Source organism: Haliotis rubra, unplaced genomic scaffold, assembly GCF_003918875.1.
Source record: "Haliotis rubra isolate DU_JTF1 unplaced genomic scaffold, ASM391887v1 Scf66, whole genome shotgun sequence".
Taxonomy (NCBI): Eukaryota; Metazoa; Mollusca; class Gastropoda; order Lepetellida; family Haliotidae; genus Haliotis; species Haliotis rubra.
In genome coordinates this window covers 1,372,097-1,390,945 of record NW_025767368.1, presented here as the reverse complement: position 1 = coordinate 1,390,945, position 18,849 = coordinate 1,372,097, and the positions used below count along the sequence as shown (strand labels likewise).

Here is an 18,849-nt window from a genome sequence, read left to right as displayed (position 1 = left end):
GGACTATTTTTATGGATATACCACTTCTTTATTCTGTATAGGCGAAGTTTCGACATAGACTCTTATGTCGTTGTCAAGCAAGACAACGACATTAGAATCTATGTCGAAACGTCGCCTATACAGAATAAAGAAGTTGCATATCCATAAAAATAGTCCTCATTCTTCATCTACCCAACTTCTAGAATGCCAGTCAAAGACGTTATAGAGATCATGTATTGATATATAAGTTCCAAGGGTCGTGTATAAGCCCAACGTGCACAACTACCGACATCAAACCAAACGTATCTGACTTGTCTTCTCTATATATTATACATGTCTCTGGAGATGGTATACTTGAGCGGTTCCGAAGTACCATTTATTTGACGCTGTATTTATAGACATGTAGTACCGCGAACATGTCCTTATTGGGGCTGTGCTGTCCAAGCCAGTGCGTTCAGCTTAAACTGGTCTGTCAGGGGGGATTCTGCGTTGTAGCGTCGGTATTGATCGACCGTCACACCTGTCATCTGTCGCTATTATCCATCCGCGGTGAGTTGGCGAAAGCATATCACAGTGTCCGGTCGTAACCATCGGATCTTCAGGCCAGGTAGGTTATCTCAAACTTTCAGAAACAATAAAACAGGATTCCATTTCAGAACATGTGTATGTCGCTCGTGTAAATAACATGTTTCACCACCCGTGTAGATGCTTTGATGACATGATAGTCTTCATCATATTCAGCTGTTGTAAACCATGGCACGGAATTAGTAATAAGATGTGTCTTCCGTGGTCGGTGTCCAGTTTCTGTCTGTTAAACATAAGACTGTTCAGTGGATTATATAGTGTTTAAAATTCTTCAAAGGCATTTAGAAGTTGGTGTAGTAATACAAGACAAATCTTATGGATAACAACTTCTTGGTTTATTTTTCACAACGTTTCTGGGCTAGTTCTTGCCCCTTCTTCAGGTGAATAATGGTGATAGTGAACAGTACAGTATATATATAGATGTACAGGAAGCCAGATATGTAAATTGAGTATATACAAGGCAAAAAGGAGGTATAATTAAGTATGTACAAACAATGCAGTGAGATCAAAGAGCAGAATACAATGATAGGGTATGTTTTTACAATAAGGGCATGGGTGTGTCTACATAGTAGAGTGGTTAAAGCAGATTGAGTTTGAGAGTCTATGATTTCTGGGTGATATAGTGTTTGTTCCTGTCTATGGTGGGGTCTTTAACGCCTAAACAAATGCTTTGTGACACTTTAATACGCGGATGTGATGTAGCAAGCATTCCAAAATGCCGGCCTTCAAGGAATTTGCAACGATGTTCATATCATGATATTATTTTCTTGTCAGTATGTCGTTATGCCGTCGGTTAAACCTGTTACACCACAGCGGATGAGACTAGGGAATTTAACTGAATGGTTCAATCAAAGATTAATCCAGATTATCAAATCTACAAAACTAAACGTTACATTATATGAGTGATTATATTAAGATGAATATCATGTTGAGCTACCACGTTCTCCATGAACCCACAAAAAATGCTACAACGTGTTGGGTCATTAGTATGTAACTAGATAGAACTTTTGCCTTGCATTAGACAAACTACACTTGTTACTTAATTTGATTTTGTTCTGCAGCATTAACATACTAGATATAAACAACTGCTATCTATTTGATATTATTAGCAACCGTCAGATTTTATACTGTTATGTTCCATAACAATATCAGTCTATACATGTATTTTTGCGCAACGCGTTCATTCATCATAAAACCAGAGAAACTCCCTTGCCGTTGACGTTATAATAACTGGCTTAAGGCCGATCAAACAATTATATAAAGGTCTGAAGCCAGCCGTGGCTCGAGTCGATAAAGATTGTTTATGTGGTATAAATACAGTGCGCGTTAATACAGAGAATAGAGGACTCCAGTAAATGGGTTATTATATTATTATATCTCGCACTCGTCCTGTATGGGGACTTCTAGCTCTACAAATCTACACCGGATTAGTGGTTGCATGACAGAACGCTACGCCAACGCGTGAATATAAACATCACAGACTTGGATCAGGACATATTCCATTAAGATATTGTATGTCATAAGATAAATCCGCAACAGAATTTCAATCTAAACTAGATGCGATGTAACGTTGCATCTGCCTGAATATGTGCGTCTGTGTGCGTGCGTATACGTGCCTGTGTGTGCGTGTGTCTCTCTTTGTGGGTGTGCGTGCAGGTACGTCTGTGTGCGTGTCAATGTGTGCATGTACTTTTGTGTGTGTGTGTGTGTGCTCGCGCATGTGCATGTATATGTGTGTGAGTGTGTGAGTGTATGTATGTACATGTGTGCGCGGGTGTATGTATTTTACTATCCCCAAATCGAGACGTTTGGTTTCATGGTACCGATCTCTGAGCCCGCCAGACACTCACTGTTCTTATTGAACTCAGCAGTAACAACAGGAACAAAACTTAGTAGACCTGTCCGTTGGATGCCGGCCATTTAGTACAGGGAGCTTGGTGACATTTGAGACCTCTTCGTTTCTGTAGAGATTCATGTTATTGTCAAAACAGCTGCGTTGATGAACACCTCCGTAACCGCTGAGATTTGTATTAGTTTTTGAACGTCATTTAGATGTGATAAACACAGGGAGAGTGTTTCGGATGTCAGCTTCTGTATCATGAGAAACACAATGTTATGGAGTTTACGGTTCCTAGTTCATCAGGAACAGGATTATGAGATTAGCATTATTTTCAAAACACAGTTGCATTAATGGACGTATGCTAAATCGAATTGACGTCCCGTAATGCGCAGGGTTTGTGTAGATTGGTGTTTGGTATGCTTGGATAATATATGACAGTGAAGGCTGAAAGAGAACATTGTGATTCAGACGTCGATAGTTATGTCACTCACCAGTAAAAGAGGATTACTATTGGCAGAATGTTGACTTGTAGCCTCAGACAAATATGCTGAAAGAGAACATTGTGATTCATTAGTTATGTCATTCACCAGTAAAAGAGGAATACTATTGGCAGAATGTGGACTTGTAGCCTCAGACAAAAATGTTAAATGTTCGTCTTTATGGTTGTCAGTGACAAGAGGCGTCTTATGCCACATGAGTCTGATCGCAATCATCCTCATGTGTTCCCCCACCAGGTCATCAAACTACATGCCTCCGCCCACAGATGCTGCTAGACTAATGCTTAGTCTCTGAATAGATATAACTGTGATAGTAACAAATAAACCTATTATGAATTGAAAAGGAGCCTCAGGGAGACCAGAGATTCAGAACCTGGGGAAATCTAGACTTGCTTCATTTAGGGCTTTAGCACTGCAGGGAAGGCTAGGCTGTAGGTAAATTAATGTATACTCATGCCAATAATGGTTGTCACACACACACACACACACACACGCCCACACCCACACACACACACACACACACACACACACACACACACACAACACACCACACACACACACACACACACACACACCACACACCCCTCTCCAATTAAAAAAATTGAAGGGGATGACAACCATTATTGGCATGAGCATAGTTCAGGGACTGTGAGACAGACTAAAATGCTGCCTGTAGTGTTTGGTCTGATGTATACTAATAAGCATTCCCCTGAGTACTTATTAAGTTTCGTACTGTCAAGGTTTATGGAGGATGGTACTGAACATGGGCTTGTTTGTTCCTGTCGGAATCTGATGCCAGGAAATGGTTTGGAATTCTGTTAGTTTACCATTGATTCCACTTCCACAACTTGCAGCTGGCTTCGCGCTGAAGAATGCGATGCACGTGTCATCAATATAGCTGGAATCACATCACTGCAGTTTTCAGCTGCTCACCCATACAAAAGTTTCTGCCCTCGACCAGATTATTAATTGGTCTTTTGCTCATCCCGTTTGACATTTTATGTCAATAATATATGCTAAAAGGAAATAAACAGTGGCACAAACAGGTTATATCATGTTGATTCGTACTTGAGTGTGTCTAGTGATATTGCTGGAATATTGCTAAAAGCGGCGTAAAACTAAACTCACTCACTCAATGATATTCTGTATGTTTCACTAGCTTATTATTCATTACCTCACAGCTGTGTTTCGCTGTGTCTGTAGCGAGATGTTTCACTGTGTCTGTAGCGAGATGTTTGGTTATTCTTGCCTCTGACAATTCAGAGACCTATAGCGTCGATAACAAAGTGTTTGCATGGACAAGCGGTTCACATTTTGTCGGTGAAGGTGATTTAGCGCGTAGCTACATGTACAGGAAACACCTTGAGGCAAATTGAGTGAGTGAGTGAATTTAGTTTTACGTCGCTTTTAGCAATATTCCAGCAATATCACGGCGGGAAACACCAGAAATGGGCTTCACACATTGTACCCATGTGTGGAATCGAACCCGGGTCTTCGGCGTGACGAGCAAACGCTTTAACCACTAGGCTACCCCACTACCCCACATGGGGCAAAGCTTGTATATCTTCCTTAAGTGGCATTTAGAAGCTGGTTTGATGAAGAGGAACACGTTTTATGGATGGACAACTTCTTTATTGCAGTGGATGCGACATTTCGGTGTAGATCCTAACACTGTTATCATAAGCCAGCTTGATAACAGTGTCACTATCTACACTGAAACGTCGCATACGTTGCAATAAAGAAGTTGTCCATCAATAAAAGTGTTCTGCCTCTTCAAAACCTGTATAGCTGGATTGATGCTATATTATTTACAATCTCATAACAAACAGTAACTGCTTATTTAGATACGTTTCTCATGCAGATGCTTTAACAGTTCGTTTTACAACACGATCGAAATTAAATTTTCTAAGGTTTTTCTTTTCAAAAGAGTTGCGGCTCAGAGACTGTATACTGTGTGTCTCTGTGAGTATATTCATTATAAACTTCGGCCAAGAGTATCTGTGAGCTGGCAGTACGAAACCGCATTCGCCCGATCAATTACAAATACGGTGTCCTCCTGAGCTAACAAAAACATCTGCGCGCACACACACACATGCACACACACACAAACACACGGGTACGCGCGCACGCTACGCGTACATGCACGTAGCTTTATTCGTGCAAATGCTGAATAGCAAACGTTAATCTTAAGCTCACCTCACCTCACCTCACCTCGCCTCGCCTCGCCTGTAATCTTACACTGTACACAGCCAATGGCTTGTCAAGACCATGGGTAAATCTATATCGTTTTGAAACGTGTCATATCTTGAGTCAACTTTTCTTTTCAAAGTGGTATTTGAAATTAGAGAATGAAAACAAACAGACACGAATATTTACAAAGACTACGTGTATTCCCCACTTCAATTCAAATTTTCTAAATCTACAGAGAGCATCTCCATACTCTACCATTGAGTGGATAATCTCTGTGTAATTGTAAGTAAGGTAGAAAATGATGTGCACCGCATGCCAGCTAAATGATTATGTACACAGATCTCTTCTATAATCACGATCCTGTCCTTGTAAAGATTCTCGGATGTATATTGTCCCAATAAAAGCACAAGAGGAAGGTCAAGTTATATATCGATGTCCCCGGTTTCTCGTGATAACAACCGCAGCACCAGCTCCTAACCGTTATACAACATTCTAATGTTCGACCCAGACACTAACTGAACTGTGTCTATCACGGAACTTTATGGCACAGCATATATGCCAGCTTCAACGTTATATGTTCAGTGTCCAATGATCCCGTGATCCAAGCTTTTATTTCGATGTTGTTAAACTATTTCTGTCTCATGAAACGGAACTTAATGAAAGAAGAAGAGGACATTGTTGTCTGTAAAGTAATGGGGCAGCCCGTCTTCCCCGGAAGCGAGTTTGTATCAGCTTCGTTTCCTATGATCTGCCCGTGTCATACACATGTTTGTAGGTTTCACCTGAGTGGGGATCTTCTGTAACCGGAAGCTTTTGGATTTGCTCGGGTCACGTTGTCCGTAGGATGTTATCCGAACGGCCTTGCCATAGTTCCAGGGTGTCCTCAGAATACTCACAGACCTACGTGAACACAGGCTGCAGCTGACCTCAGGAAGCTCTAAGGCTGCCCGTATAATACTCTCAGGGAGACCTAAAGATGCTTTCAGAATGACCTTAGGATACTCACAGGCCTAAGTGAACACAGGCTGTAGATGAACTGAGGAAGCTCTAAGGCTGTCCGTACGATACTCTCAGGATGACCTAAAGATGCTTTCAGAATGACCTTAGGCTAATATTCCAGCAATATCAAGGCGGGAGACACCAGAAATGAGATTCAAACATTGTACCCATGTCAGGAATCGAACCCGGGTCTTCGGCGTGACGAGCGGACGTTTTCAACATAAGGCCACCCCGCCGCGCCTACATTGCTAAGAGGACCACTTGAACAGACTCTCTGGTTCACCTCTGAACCTCGTGGACATACTTTTAGGTTCATCTCGGGTACTAATAGGACAACTTGAACATACCCTCAGGTTCACCTGAGATACTAAGAGCCCAACGTGAACATGCTCTCAGGTTCACCTCGGATACTAAGACTACTCTCAGGTTCACCTCGGATACTAAAGGGACTTTGTGAACATGCTCTCAGGTTCACCTCGGATACTATGGATACTACGTAAACATACTCTTAGGTAAACCTTGGATACTATGAATACTACGTAAACATACTCTCAGGATCACCTTGGATACTATGAATACAACGTAAACATTCTCTCAGGTTCACCTCGGATACTAAGAGGACTACGTAAACATACTACGATAAACATACTCTCAGGTACTCTCAGGTTCACCTCGGATACTATGAATACTACGTAAACATACTCTCAGGTTCACCTCGGATACTATGAATACTACGTAAACATACTCTCAGGTTCACCTCGGATACTATGAATACTACGTAAACATACTCTCAGGTTCACCTCGGATACTAAGAGGACTACGTAAACATACTCTCAGGTTCACCTCGGATACTAAGAGGACTACGTAAACATACTCTCAGGTTCACCTCGGATACTATGAATACTACGTAAACATACTCTCAGGTTCACCTCGGATACTATGAATACTACGTAAACATACTCTCAGGTTCACCTCGGATACGTAAACATCTCAGGTTCACCTCGGATACTACGTAAACATACTCTCAGGTTCACCTCGGATACTATGAATACTACGTAAACATACTCTCAGGTTCACCTCGGATACTATGAATACTACGTAAACATACTCTCAGGTTCACCTCGGATACTATGAATACTACGTAAACATACTCTCAGGTTCACCTTGGATACTAAAGAGGATACTAAACATAAGAGGACTACTATGAATACTACGTAAACATACTCTCAGGTTCACCTCGGATACTATGAATACTACGTGAACATACTCTCAGGATACTCGGATACTATGAATACTACGTAAACATACTCTCAGGTTCACCTCGGATACTATGAATACTACGTAAACATACTCTCAGGTTCACCTCGGATACTATGAATACTACGTAAACATACTCTCAGGTTCACCTCGGATACTAAGAGGACTACGTAAACATACTCTCAGGTTCACCTCGGATACTAAGATACTACGTAAACATACTCTCAGGTTCACCTCGGATACTATGAATACTACGTAAACATACTCTCAGGTTCACCTCGGATACTATGAATACTACGTAAACATACTCTCAGGTTCACCTCGGATACTATGAATACTACGTGAACATACTCTCAGGTTCACCTCGGATACTAAGAGGACTACGTAAACATACTCTCAGGTTCACCTTGGATACTAAGAGGACTACGTAAACATACTCTCAGGTTCACCTCGGATACTATGAATACTACGTAAACATACTCTCAGGTTCACCTCGGATACTAAGAGGACTACGTAAACATACTCTCAGGTTCACCTCGGATACTATGAATACTACGTGAACATACTCTCAGGTTCACCTCTCGGATACTAAGAGGACTACGTAAACATACTCTCAGGTTCACCTCGGATACTATGAATACTACGTAAACATACTCTCAGGTTCACCTCGGATACTAAGAGGACTACGTAAACATACTCTCAGGTTCACCTCGGATACTATGAATACTACTAATTTATGTTTGCCAGTACTCTGTGCTTAGCATAGCGTATTCCAGTTTTACATATTTACAATGGAGGCATCCAATGTTGTCCTTATTCAGGGAATAAGACGGTTAGATAGCATGCTTTATTTCAGTTGAGTGACTGTATATTTAACATAATGCATTCGCAAACTGATGTTATGATAGATTGAACTTGGTTAACCAAAGGTATATCTCTGTTCTGTATCGTTAGCTTCATGTATGTCATATCTGCTTTATTACAGGATATGTCTGTTATTTATTTAATTAAGATTAAGATATGATTTTCATGGGATCACAAGCCAAATACATAAGCAAAGGAGGGGTTCATGATTATCTGCAGGGCAAGGTGCATCTATAGGCCTTTGGCATGCGATATCCTCGCAGAAATAGTTGTTTCACATTCCGTTACAAGCTGCATGTGAACCAGGTACAGACACATCCCAAAATCTTGACGAACGATCCTGTTCGCTGCGTCCCTGGTCAACCAAAAGGTTCGACTTATCCGAAACCAGGCGCTGTCAAATCGGGCTCGAACAGATCACGTGAAAAATGCTGCAAACTTTCATCAGGTTACTCGAGTTCGACTTACGGGTCAGATGATTAAAATTCGGCCATATATTGTCCCAAGCCATGCAAGTCTCCATATTGCCAACATACTAATGGTCTACTGGAGTTACCGTCGCTGGTCACATGCCATGTTTTCAGACGAGTCCTGATTCACATCAACGTCAGTGTTGACGTCCAGTAGCACAGCATCCACTGAAGGCCGTAGCCAACAAGTAGCCCAGACCTCCACCCCCCTCACCATGTCTGGAACATGACTGGTATATGTGGCCGTGAACGTCAAAGGCCGCCGTCCACGTTAGTTGAATTTGTCGCTGCAAGAGGAGAGTGACAGATCCCTTCCAGTCGCCATTGGGATATTGATATGCAGTATGTCTCGTCGAGTGAATGAATGCTTAACAAATCGTGGCGGTAATAGACAAAAATGATAAAAAAAGACATCAAAATATATTTCTCATTTTAACATACAGCCCGTCAAGATCGTTGGTGGGCATACCATATGTTGTTATACTTCCCTATCTTTTGAAGTGTTCCGTGCATTATTATCATAAATGTATTACTAGAACTATTACTAACTATTACTATTACAAGAAACTCAATTCTCTCACAATTTTGGAAATCATTAATTATTTCAGAAGGTATCTGACATACAGCATCTTTAATGTCCTGTAATTACTACTTATGGGGAACAAGTTCCAATGAGCATAATTCATGTAGGTGTCGTCATAACTAGAATATGCATGATGATATAACAGCAGAGGTCAAGTATTTGTTGACGTACTTAATAATTCCATGTGTGTATGCAATAAAATTACCCTAATTGTGTTAGAGTACATGTAGCACCATTACTAGAGCAACATGAAAAGCTAGATATTCACATGCAAACCCGTCCTCATTACTCGAACTTCATGTAATGCTATTTTTTAGGGCATTATCATTTGCAGAAGCCCGTCTTCCCTTAACTGCCCGAACGGTTGAAAAAGACCAAGGGCTTCTGAATATGCATAACATTACCGTTATATAACTAAAATATATGGAATTTGTGTTGAAAAGAAAAAGGAAACAATGAAGGAATTTTACTGTAAGTTGACTCAAAACCAACTTCTGACGGGGTTGACTGCCCGAATGCAATTACGTCATCGAACAATTTAAGTGACGTCACAACAGAAAGTGGCGATATTCGACCTTGGCCTTTGACAAGACCATAGCCTGCAACATGTCAAACTATGTCAGTGTTCGGTGTTGGTCCACCAACAACCTTAATAGTGCAATTGTTAAGGTTAGGACCAGCAAGAAAGCCAATATTACCGCTATTTAAAGCGGGAATTCGGGTTGCTTTGACTTCTTTGACCCAGAATATCTGCCAGTCCAAAGCCAGTGTCGAATGAACCGTAAGCCCACGCACCCACTATGACGTCACTTGACAACAGAACTGATAGTGGCCCGTCGTTAAGGTTGAGCGGTCCAATATCATTTGCAGCGGCCCTCAAATTTCTGATTATGGGAGGGCCGTTTCATGATATTCCATGTATTTTATCTATAATAATGAAGATTCCATACCGTACACAACGTACTCTGGTCTCCATCAGGATTCCGCGCCGTCAGTTTGTCAGCGTTCGTATCAATACAGTTCAGTCAAGGTTACATGTGATCCCATGGTATTATATGTTAAAAGTGCTGGCTGTTTGAAGTGGAATTCAGTATGCACATATGATCATATAGATTAAGTTGCATTCCATGAAGAAGTGTTGCAGACTACTCTTTGTGGGTGACCATCGCTGAGACGATGACACTTGCCGGCTTTAGATTAGTGTGTCGGTATGCTGGGAACGGTGTCCTCCCATTTGTGAGGACTCCCAGTTGTGAGACAAATTAATTAATGGTTCAGTGCACATAGGTGGTGTTACCACATCCCTACAATGAAAGTGGGATCAGCCAAGTTATTGAAGAGTACCCACAGGAGGCATAGTTCATTGATGAGTTGATTAATGAAATAGATTATCAAAGATTATATTTACACAGAAGAAATAGTTCATTAAATATTTTATTTATTCAGAAGAATAGTAATTATGATAACACATTTTTATTCACTATTATGAAGTTTGAAAGTCATTTTGGTTTAAACATATTTTATTATCATTTATGAAAATGAATTGGGATTGGTGAACAAGCATTACTGCTTATGTTAACACCGCTCCCATGCAACATAAAATACAAAATGAAATGGAGGATGTGACGTCAGCGATATTGACTTTTGCATAAATATATTTTTAAGTACATATAAATAAAGTAAGTTTCATTTAGTTACCTCCACAAAATTCATTTACATCTCAAATCAGTAATAAGCTAGGGTTAATCCATTCTATCAGACAGGGGAGTATGGTGTATTTTCTTTGTTAATTACCTAGTCCACTGTCTCATAACTGGGAGTCTCACAATTGGGAGTTCTCGCAAATGGGAGTAGTCCCTGGGAACAATCAGTACATGATACTGAGGGGATCACATTGCTCATGTGTTAACTGTTGCTTTATGGGGTTTTTTTGTTTGTTTTTTTGTTTCATTTTAATTATTTCTAGTTTGGTTTTTGGTTTGGTTTTTGTTTTTCCTTTTGGCATTTTGTGAGTTGTTGTTGGTTTTGTTTGATTTTTCATTTATTTTGGTAGGCATTAATTCGTTATTTGTGTACAATGAAACATCGTTTGACTGCTTGAAACTTCATTGTATAAACACATAAACAAGACGTTGAAAGCGATTTATGCAGCTTTTGTTCTACAGAAAAGGAGTTTATATTCCATTTGTTCAGGGAATGCCATTATATACGCTACGTTAAGAATGATTTGAAAAATTGGCTGTTATCAGAAGCTCGGATAAATATAAATATATCAATAGAAATTGTTTTACTTGGCTATACCTGAAGATCACAAAGGAAAATTACAGAATTCAAAGAAATCCAAAGGAACTAACTGACTATTATAGATTAACTAAATACTATTGCTTAAGCTTAATGCGAAAGACGTGAGACTTAAATAGACTTTATGATTAGATACATTTTTGATCAATAGCGTCATCACGACTGTTGTTTTATGAACCGTTTCTGGAATAAAATGTCCTCCATACTGCCTCAGCCTGACCCTGCGGTGCTGTGGTGTAGGTTTACAAGCACATGAAGCACATGTGATACATGTGCCCTCGCCTTAGGCAAGTGAGTTTGTTAAAATTATCTGCGTTCGCCCACCAGAAAATGGTGGTATAAGTCATGTGATTATTTACCTTCTAGTGCCTCATAGGAAGCTTGAGTTATCCGGGGTAATAATGATGAGCATCCTTATGATGCCTGGAAAGGCGCGTTATAAATATTCTGAATTATTATTAAAACTAGACTAGACTCGACTCACTCACTCACTCATTTAATCCACTTCGATTAATGAACATTTAATTCAATTGACTGTTCTTCAATGTAAGGTCAGAAGCTATGGATAGGGATCTTTCAGCACAACAGGCCCTTGTATGTGTATCTGTTACATCGGATCCATACTTCAGTTCCGTATTTCAATACACTGTACGTATATTGATTGGGTCATATAAGTAAATACATGTAGAGAAGGCTAGTGTGGGTTCCTTTAATGTCAGTACATTGTAATTGTGACGATAGAATGCACGTCCAGGGCCTGGATTTTCGAAGCTCTCTTAGCGGTAAGATAGTCGTAAGTTAATGTTAATGTATGGCACTTACGACTATCTTAGCGCTAAGAGAGCTTCGAAAATCCAGGCCCAGGTTTGATTGCCTCCCACACACCCACACCGCCATCCGTCCCAACCCTTCCTCCTCTCACACACACAATGTCTGCTTCTCGCTTGATCCTGGGGTAATGCTGACACTTACTGGTAAACGCTCAACTCAATGTTCACCGTCTCATGTCAGAGTGAATTGCTGTACAATATCGCTTCCTTTTCTGTGTTTTGCAGATATGTAAACCTGCAGTGACTAGTGTCTTGAACTGCCACCATGGAGGAAGAGCTGGCAGTTGACCTCGGCATCCCGGCATCCCTCCCTGGTCTCTCCAGCACCTTGCCACAGGTAAATATAGCATGACCGCGTCACAGGTAGATATAGTATGACTATGCCACAGTTAAATAGAAAATGACCACATCACAGGTAAATAGTACATGACCATGTCACAGGTAAATAGAACACGACCATGTCACAGGTAAAAAAAACATGACCATGTCACAGGTACATATAACATTGCCATGTCACAGGTACATATACGTGACCATGCCACAGGTAAATAGAACATGACCATGTCACAGGTAAAAAGAACATGACCATGTCACAGGTAAATATAGCATGACCGCGTCACAGGTAGATATAGTATGACCACCTCACAGGTACATATACATGACCACATCACAGGTAAATAGAACATGACCCTGTCACAGGTAAATATAACATGACCATGTCACAGGTAAATAAAACATGACCATGCCACAGGTACATATAACATGGCCATGTCACAGGTACATATACATTGTACGTGACCACGTCACAGGTAAAAAGAACATGACCACATCACAGGTAAATAGAACATGACCATGTCACAGGTAAATATAACATGACCATGTCACAGGTACATATAACATGACCGCGTCACAGGTAGATATAGTACGAACATACCACAGGTAAATATAACATGACCACATCACAGGTAAATAGAACATGACCCTGTCACAGGTAAATAGAACATGACCATGTCACAGGTAAATATAGCATGACCGCGTCACAGGTAGATATAGTACGAACATACCACAGGTAAATATAACATGACCATGTCACAGGTAAATAAAACATGACCATGCCACAGGTACATATAATATGGCCATGTCACAGGTACATATACGTGACCATGTCACAGGTACATATGACATGCCCGCGTCACAGATAGGTATAAAATGGTTGCGTCACAGGTAAATATAATAAGACCGCTCTCGTGAATGGTAGATAGAGTATGAATACGTTACATATAACATGGTAATTACAACCATGATATCAATTTTCAACGGGTGAAGGTCCGGGTTAGAATGAGCCTTCAGTAACCCTTGCTTGTCGTAAGAGGCGGCTATCGGGATCGGGTGGTCAGTCTCGCAGTTGCGCAGGCCGATACTCATGCTGTTGATCACTGGATTGTCTAGTCCAGACTGGATTATTTACAGACAGCCGCCATATAGCTGGAATATTGCTAAGTGTGGCGTACAACTAAACTCACTCACTCACTCACTCGATGTTCAACGGGACAACAGAATGATGAACCATTTTCCTGGTCCTGGCATTGTACAAACATGAATGTCATATCAGCCCCCTTTGAAATTCAGTTCGCTCTACCCCATGTATAGTGTAATACAGTACACGCAAGCTTCCTCGTACTTTAACAATAATAGTTCAGGGCAAAACTGTCAACTGTTCACTCTGTTATCGCCCGCATGATTCCGCATGTTCTTTTTTGTTTGATAAATAAAAGCATAACGATGTCATCATATCATGATTAATATCACAGACATTTTTGTGTTTATTCCTGGATTTGGTAGTGCAAGTATGTTTGGTAGTAGAGCTTCAAGTAAGCATAATACAATTCACATTCTCATTTTGAATTTGTTTGCTACATACTACTATATATTTGCAAATCAAAATTGAAAGGAATTATTTTGTTTGTTGGCCCCTTTCAAGCAATAAATATAAAATTTCAAAACTCATTGGTCATATTATTTTGTAAAACTACCTATTTTAATATACATTAGATATACATTAAGCTCGGAGAATTTATGTTTTGTATATTCAGAATACTATGAACGTAATCAACAACATTTCAAGGTAAAACAAGAAAACAAAACTTAACATTTTTTGCCTATATAAAATATGCACGAATTTATATTAATCAGATTTATTTACTTACTGCTCCCTTCTCTACTAAAATCTCTACTTCTAAGTCCGGTTCAGTGCACTTCCTGGGCTATCCTATTACCTAAAAAGGGGTGATGAGGAGTTTTTGTTTTAACAATGTGTGGTAGTATTGGGATGTGGAAGTTTTGGGATATAACCAACCATAACCTATAGAGCATGCACATAAACCATGTTCAGGTCAAACGTACAAAGCTGCACGGTAGGATAACGCTGGTGTGTAAAGATGAAGACGCCGGGTGGACCTCCGACTCCTGTGATGGCAGTATATATTTACGACATGTGCTTCAGTATGGTAACACGGCGGAAGGCACCGTCAGCACATAGCCCAGTGAGAAGGTCGAGTTAAAGATACGAGTAGGGAAGAATACAGAGAAAATAGTTTGGTTCACCATTGCTCATTGTGCCTTAAAGTTTTCTATCTTCTAACTTTCTAACACCGTTTCATTTGGTGTTTTTCACATTACATAAGTTTGTTTTTGTGGTGTTTGTTGAAGTTCTTGGGGTTTGTTGGCTTTGGGTTGGGTTTTTGTTATGTTTTTTTCTGTTTGTTGCATTCTATTTGAGGGGGAGAAGGGGGTAGGACTGTTTTATAGGTTGGAGGGTTTGGGTTCCCTTGGGGGTGCTATATTGTTTTCCCTTTTTTAAATACTTATTTCGTATTGTTCAATCTTTTTTCCTTTTTTTATAGATTACTTTTTGATGTGCGTGGGAGCGATGTTTATTTCGTTTTGGGTTAATATTCTTTTTTTAATTTATTTATATTTTACTATTTTTGGAGGGGGTGGGGTTTGCTTGGTTTTTGTTTTTGGGTTGTTGTTGTGGTTCCTCATTCTAATTTTATTTTATCCATATATTTCTAGGGAAACGCCAGCATAAGATGCTTAACCAACACAGACATCGTCGCCATGGTGAAAATTTGGGCCGAAAGCCCGAATATGGAGATTGTGAACTCTTCCAACTGTACATACGACGACGTCATGGACTGGCTTGACCACCAAGATCCCAGCAAACCAGCCATCTTGACCATGGGACGCCAGTTCTACGCCTACTTCACCCCCATCATCATGATCGTGGGCATCCTTGGTAACTCCTTGTCTCTCAACGTCTTCTTGTCGAAGAACATGCGGACCCTCTCCGCCAGCACCTACCTCGCCGCCTTGTCCACGTCAGATTTAACAGCGTTGTTGTTCTACGTCATGATAGAATGGCTGATTAGGGGAATCCCCGTACTTCACCCAGACAAGCGGGTGACGTTTATGCACGTGAATGGCATTTGTCAGATGATAATGTACTTCCACTACGCATCCAGATTCCTCTCTGCCTGGCTAGTCGTGGCCTTCACCGTGGAACGCTACATCGGCGTATGTCATCCGTTACGCCGACGGGACGTTTGTACGCTGTCGAGCACCAGACGTATCGTAGGGGGACTCGTCATAGCGTCGCTCGTCCTCAACATCTTTAAACCAATACTGAGTATTGTGAACGATGTGGAGAAATGGGGTCGGATGTGTACCACTAACCCGGAGTACAGACACCTGTCGTTTATCCTGGATAGTATCTTCGCAGTCATGATAACTCTCGTGCCCTTCTGTATCATCACAGTCCTCAATCTGCTCATCGTGAGGAAGCTGGTTCGGAGGAACAAGCGGCAGATAGCATGTAAGATCATCACGGAGGAGAGTATCATACGCCTGGAGTTCACCTTGATACTCCTAGCGGTGTCTTTATGTTTCATAGTGTTCAATGTGCCCTACTTCTCCACGTGGTGTAAGCTGTTTCTCACCTCCAAATTCGTTCATTTAGCTAAATTCGACGACTTCCGTGACTTTGAACATTTCCAAGGAACACTGTGGATTACTCGTTCTATTTTCTATATTAATTATTGCATCAATTTCTTCTTGTACAGCATCACAGGGGCATATTTCAGGCGAGAGTTAAAAATGTTGTTCTCTTACCGATCTCAAAAATACAAGACGTATATACGTTGTTCTCGCTTTTATTCTAACTCCCATACTCCCCAGTCGTGGGTGTGAAGTACCCGGATGTGTGACCTGCCCTTACTGTGAAGCATCGTACTGCTATATCCATCGTTTCAGATCGTTTTGACTCTACATCATGAAATGATAAAAGCATCAAATTAATAGATAATGCTGTTAACATTTGAGGATGTACGACTGGTTTCCGATTCCCACCATTCCATGTATCAAGACTGGCGATATGAGATAGTGAATACATGTTGTTGATGGTTGTTGTGTGGGTTGTGTACCCCAATTGTCGGGTGAAATAAGAATACACAAAGAAACTGAACTTGACCAAAACATTACAAACCTTATTAAAACTTTACAAGGATCAAAACAGTCGCAAAAAAACACTGCAAGCCTTTTGTCTCACATACAACGACGATACCCGATTTGAAATAGATCATTTTTCGTTTGTTTCATTTTTGCCATCATCAAACATTGGGGTATACTTTCTTTTGCGCGTCAGTGTAGGACGTACACGTTTTATTGTAGTTTCTATGGAATTATTTTGTCGTTTCCATTTGTTTGTCTGTGTTTGTATATGTGAGTATATCTTTGTATATGTGAGTATATCTTTGTACATGTGTGTGTACATCATTGTGTACGGTTCTTATCCTCTACAACAACGTCAACTGCTTTGAGTTTTTACAAAATATGTTCGACTGTTTCAAATGTTAGTTGTTATATGGTGAATAATGAGGCAGTATTCAGTCCCCCCATTAGCTCCAGGTGTATGTTTATCCATCCTACTGTCCGTCCTTCACTTCCCGACACATGGTAGACTTCTCTGTCCAATGTCGAATCGATTGTTGAAGGGTACTTTTACATGAATAACTGGTCGAGACACTTTCACCCGTCAAGTGCCAATTTTCATAAACATAAGGGACCGTTCATAATTTATGGTTGGGGTGTGTGTGTTAGGGGGTCACCCATTTTGTTTTTGGGAGGAAGGGGGTCATCAATTTTGTACACATGCACTAGGGGGGACAGCACTTTTTCACATAAAAATATGCATGGGAAGTCACTTACTTAGTATATAAATTTTGGGGGGTGGGGGCACATTGTACATGCTTCCCCATACAAATCATCACACACAGACACCCTTCCCCAGGCATAAATTATGAACGGTCCCTAAATATATTTACCTGATAGAGTTAACTACCCTTTATGTTTTCGCCCAGCAGCTGAGCGACTGGTACAATGGTCCATTTATGGCATTGCGACTAGCGAAGGCATATCGCCCGTATTTGTCCCTACATTATTTCAGTGCAATTCCTCGCCGTCAATGCACCTTTATACGAGACCACCAGCCATTGTTACCTGAATTCTCCACCTTTTCATCATCTATGGATTTGTGGAACGAACCTCCGGGTCCTCTTCTACAAATAGAAGCGACAAAACCCTTTCCAAAAGCAGAGTCGATTGTACAATTGTGACTATATCGTGAGCAGATATTTGTGTCGGCAGTATTACAGCTGTATGATGTTGTTTGTGAACAGACAATCCAGTGAATGTCATCATGCTATACCATGACACAGCGTGTGTTTATGAATCACTATGAAATAGCGATGATACCAGGTGTTAGTGAAAAGGTGGGCGTATCCTGCCCCACCGGTGGCACCCGTCATAAACATATGGTATGTCTAGTCATTTGTTCACCTGAAATAATTCCTGAAAGTATGGTATAAGTCAAAATAGGGAATTGCATCGGAGATCATTTTTGTCACTGATGCATCAATATTAGAAATTTCCTCCACATGTCTACCATAAAAACTTCTTGAAAGCTTTACTGAGGCCTTGAATGTTGTAACCTTGATCAAACAACTTCTGAGCAAGAGTGGCATGACGCTCTTTGAAATCCTGATTGAAAGAGCACCCTCGATTGTATCTCAAAAGTTGTGAAATGTAAACACCAAAGGCTGGAGCTGTTGGAATATTGATCGACATGAAAGGGAAGTTGACTATTGGAAAGTTGAAATCATCCCTTTTGTTATACAGCCTTGTGGAGAGTGTTCTGTCACTCTGAATCTTTACGTATAGATGTAAATATGAAACAGTTGAGGCGGTCTCACTTGTCTCCTTAATTTCAAGTTCAGGTGACTAAATCAGTGGAAGGCAATTGGCGACTTGATGGTTATTGAACGATATTAGATCATCGATGTATCGGGAGCTTAAGTTAAACTTCTTGGCCAAATTACCCTGTTTTGATTTTGCCAAC

General features: G+C 40.6%; 1 protein-coding gene across 1 annotated transcript; it reads left to right on the top strand.

Moving 5' to 3' along the window:
* The first annotated feature begins 516 nt into the window (after positions 1-516).
* Positions 517-17,197, top strand: LOC124257437 (probable G-protein coupled receptor 139). The gene is made up of 3 exons (XM_046691487.1): positions 517-586; positions 12,621-12,732; positions 15,471-17,197. Exons 2-3 carry the CDS (start codon positions 12,661-12,663, stop codon positions 16,641-16,643), a joined length of 1,245 nt encoding a protein of 414 aa, XP_046547443.1. The 5' UTR covers positions 517-586; positions 12,621-12,660; the 3' UTR covers positions 16,644-17,197.
* The last annotated feature ends 1,652 nt before the right edge of the window (positions 17,198-18,849 follow it).

Bases quoted from the DNA above. Each gene is read 5' to 3' on its own strand.
- LOC124257437 (XM_046691487.1), top strand. From the start codon at position 12,661: ATGGAGGAAGAGCTGGCAGTTGACCTCGGCATCCCGGCATCCCTCCCT. The intron at 12,733-15,470 runs GTAAATATAGCA...ATATATTTCTAG, and splicing joins TCTCCAGCACCTTGCCACAG to GGAAACGCCAGCATAAGATG.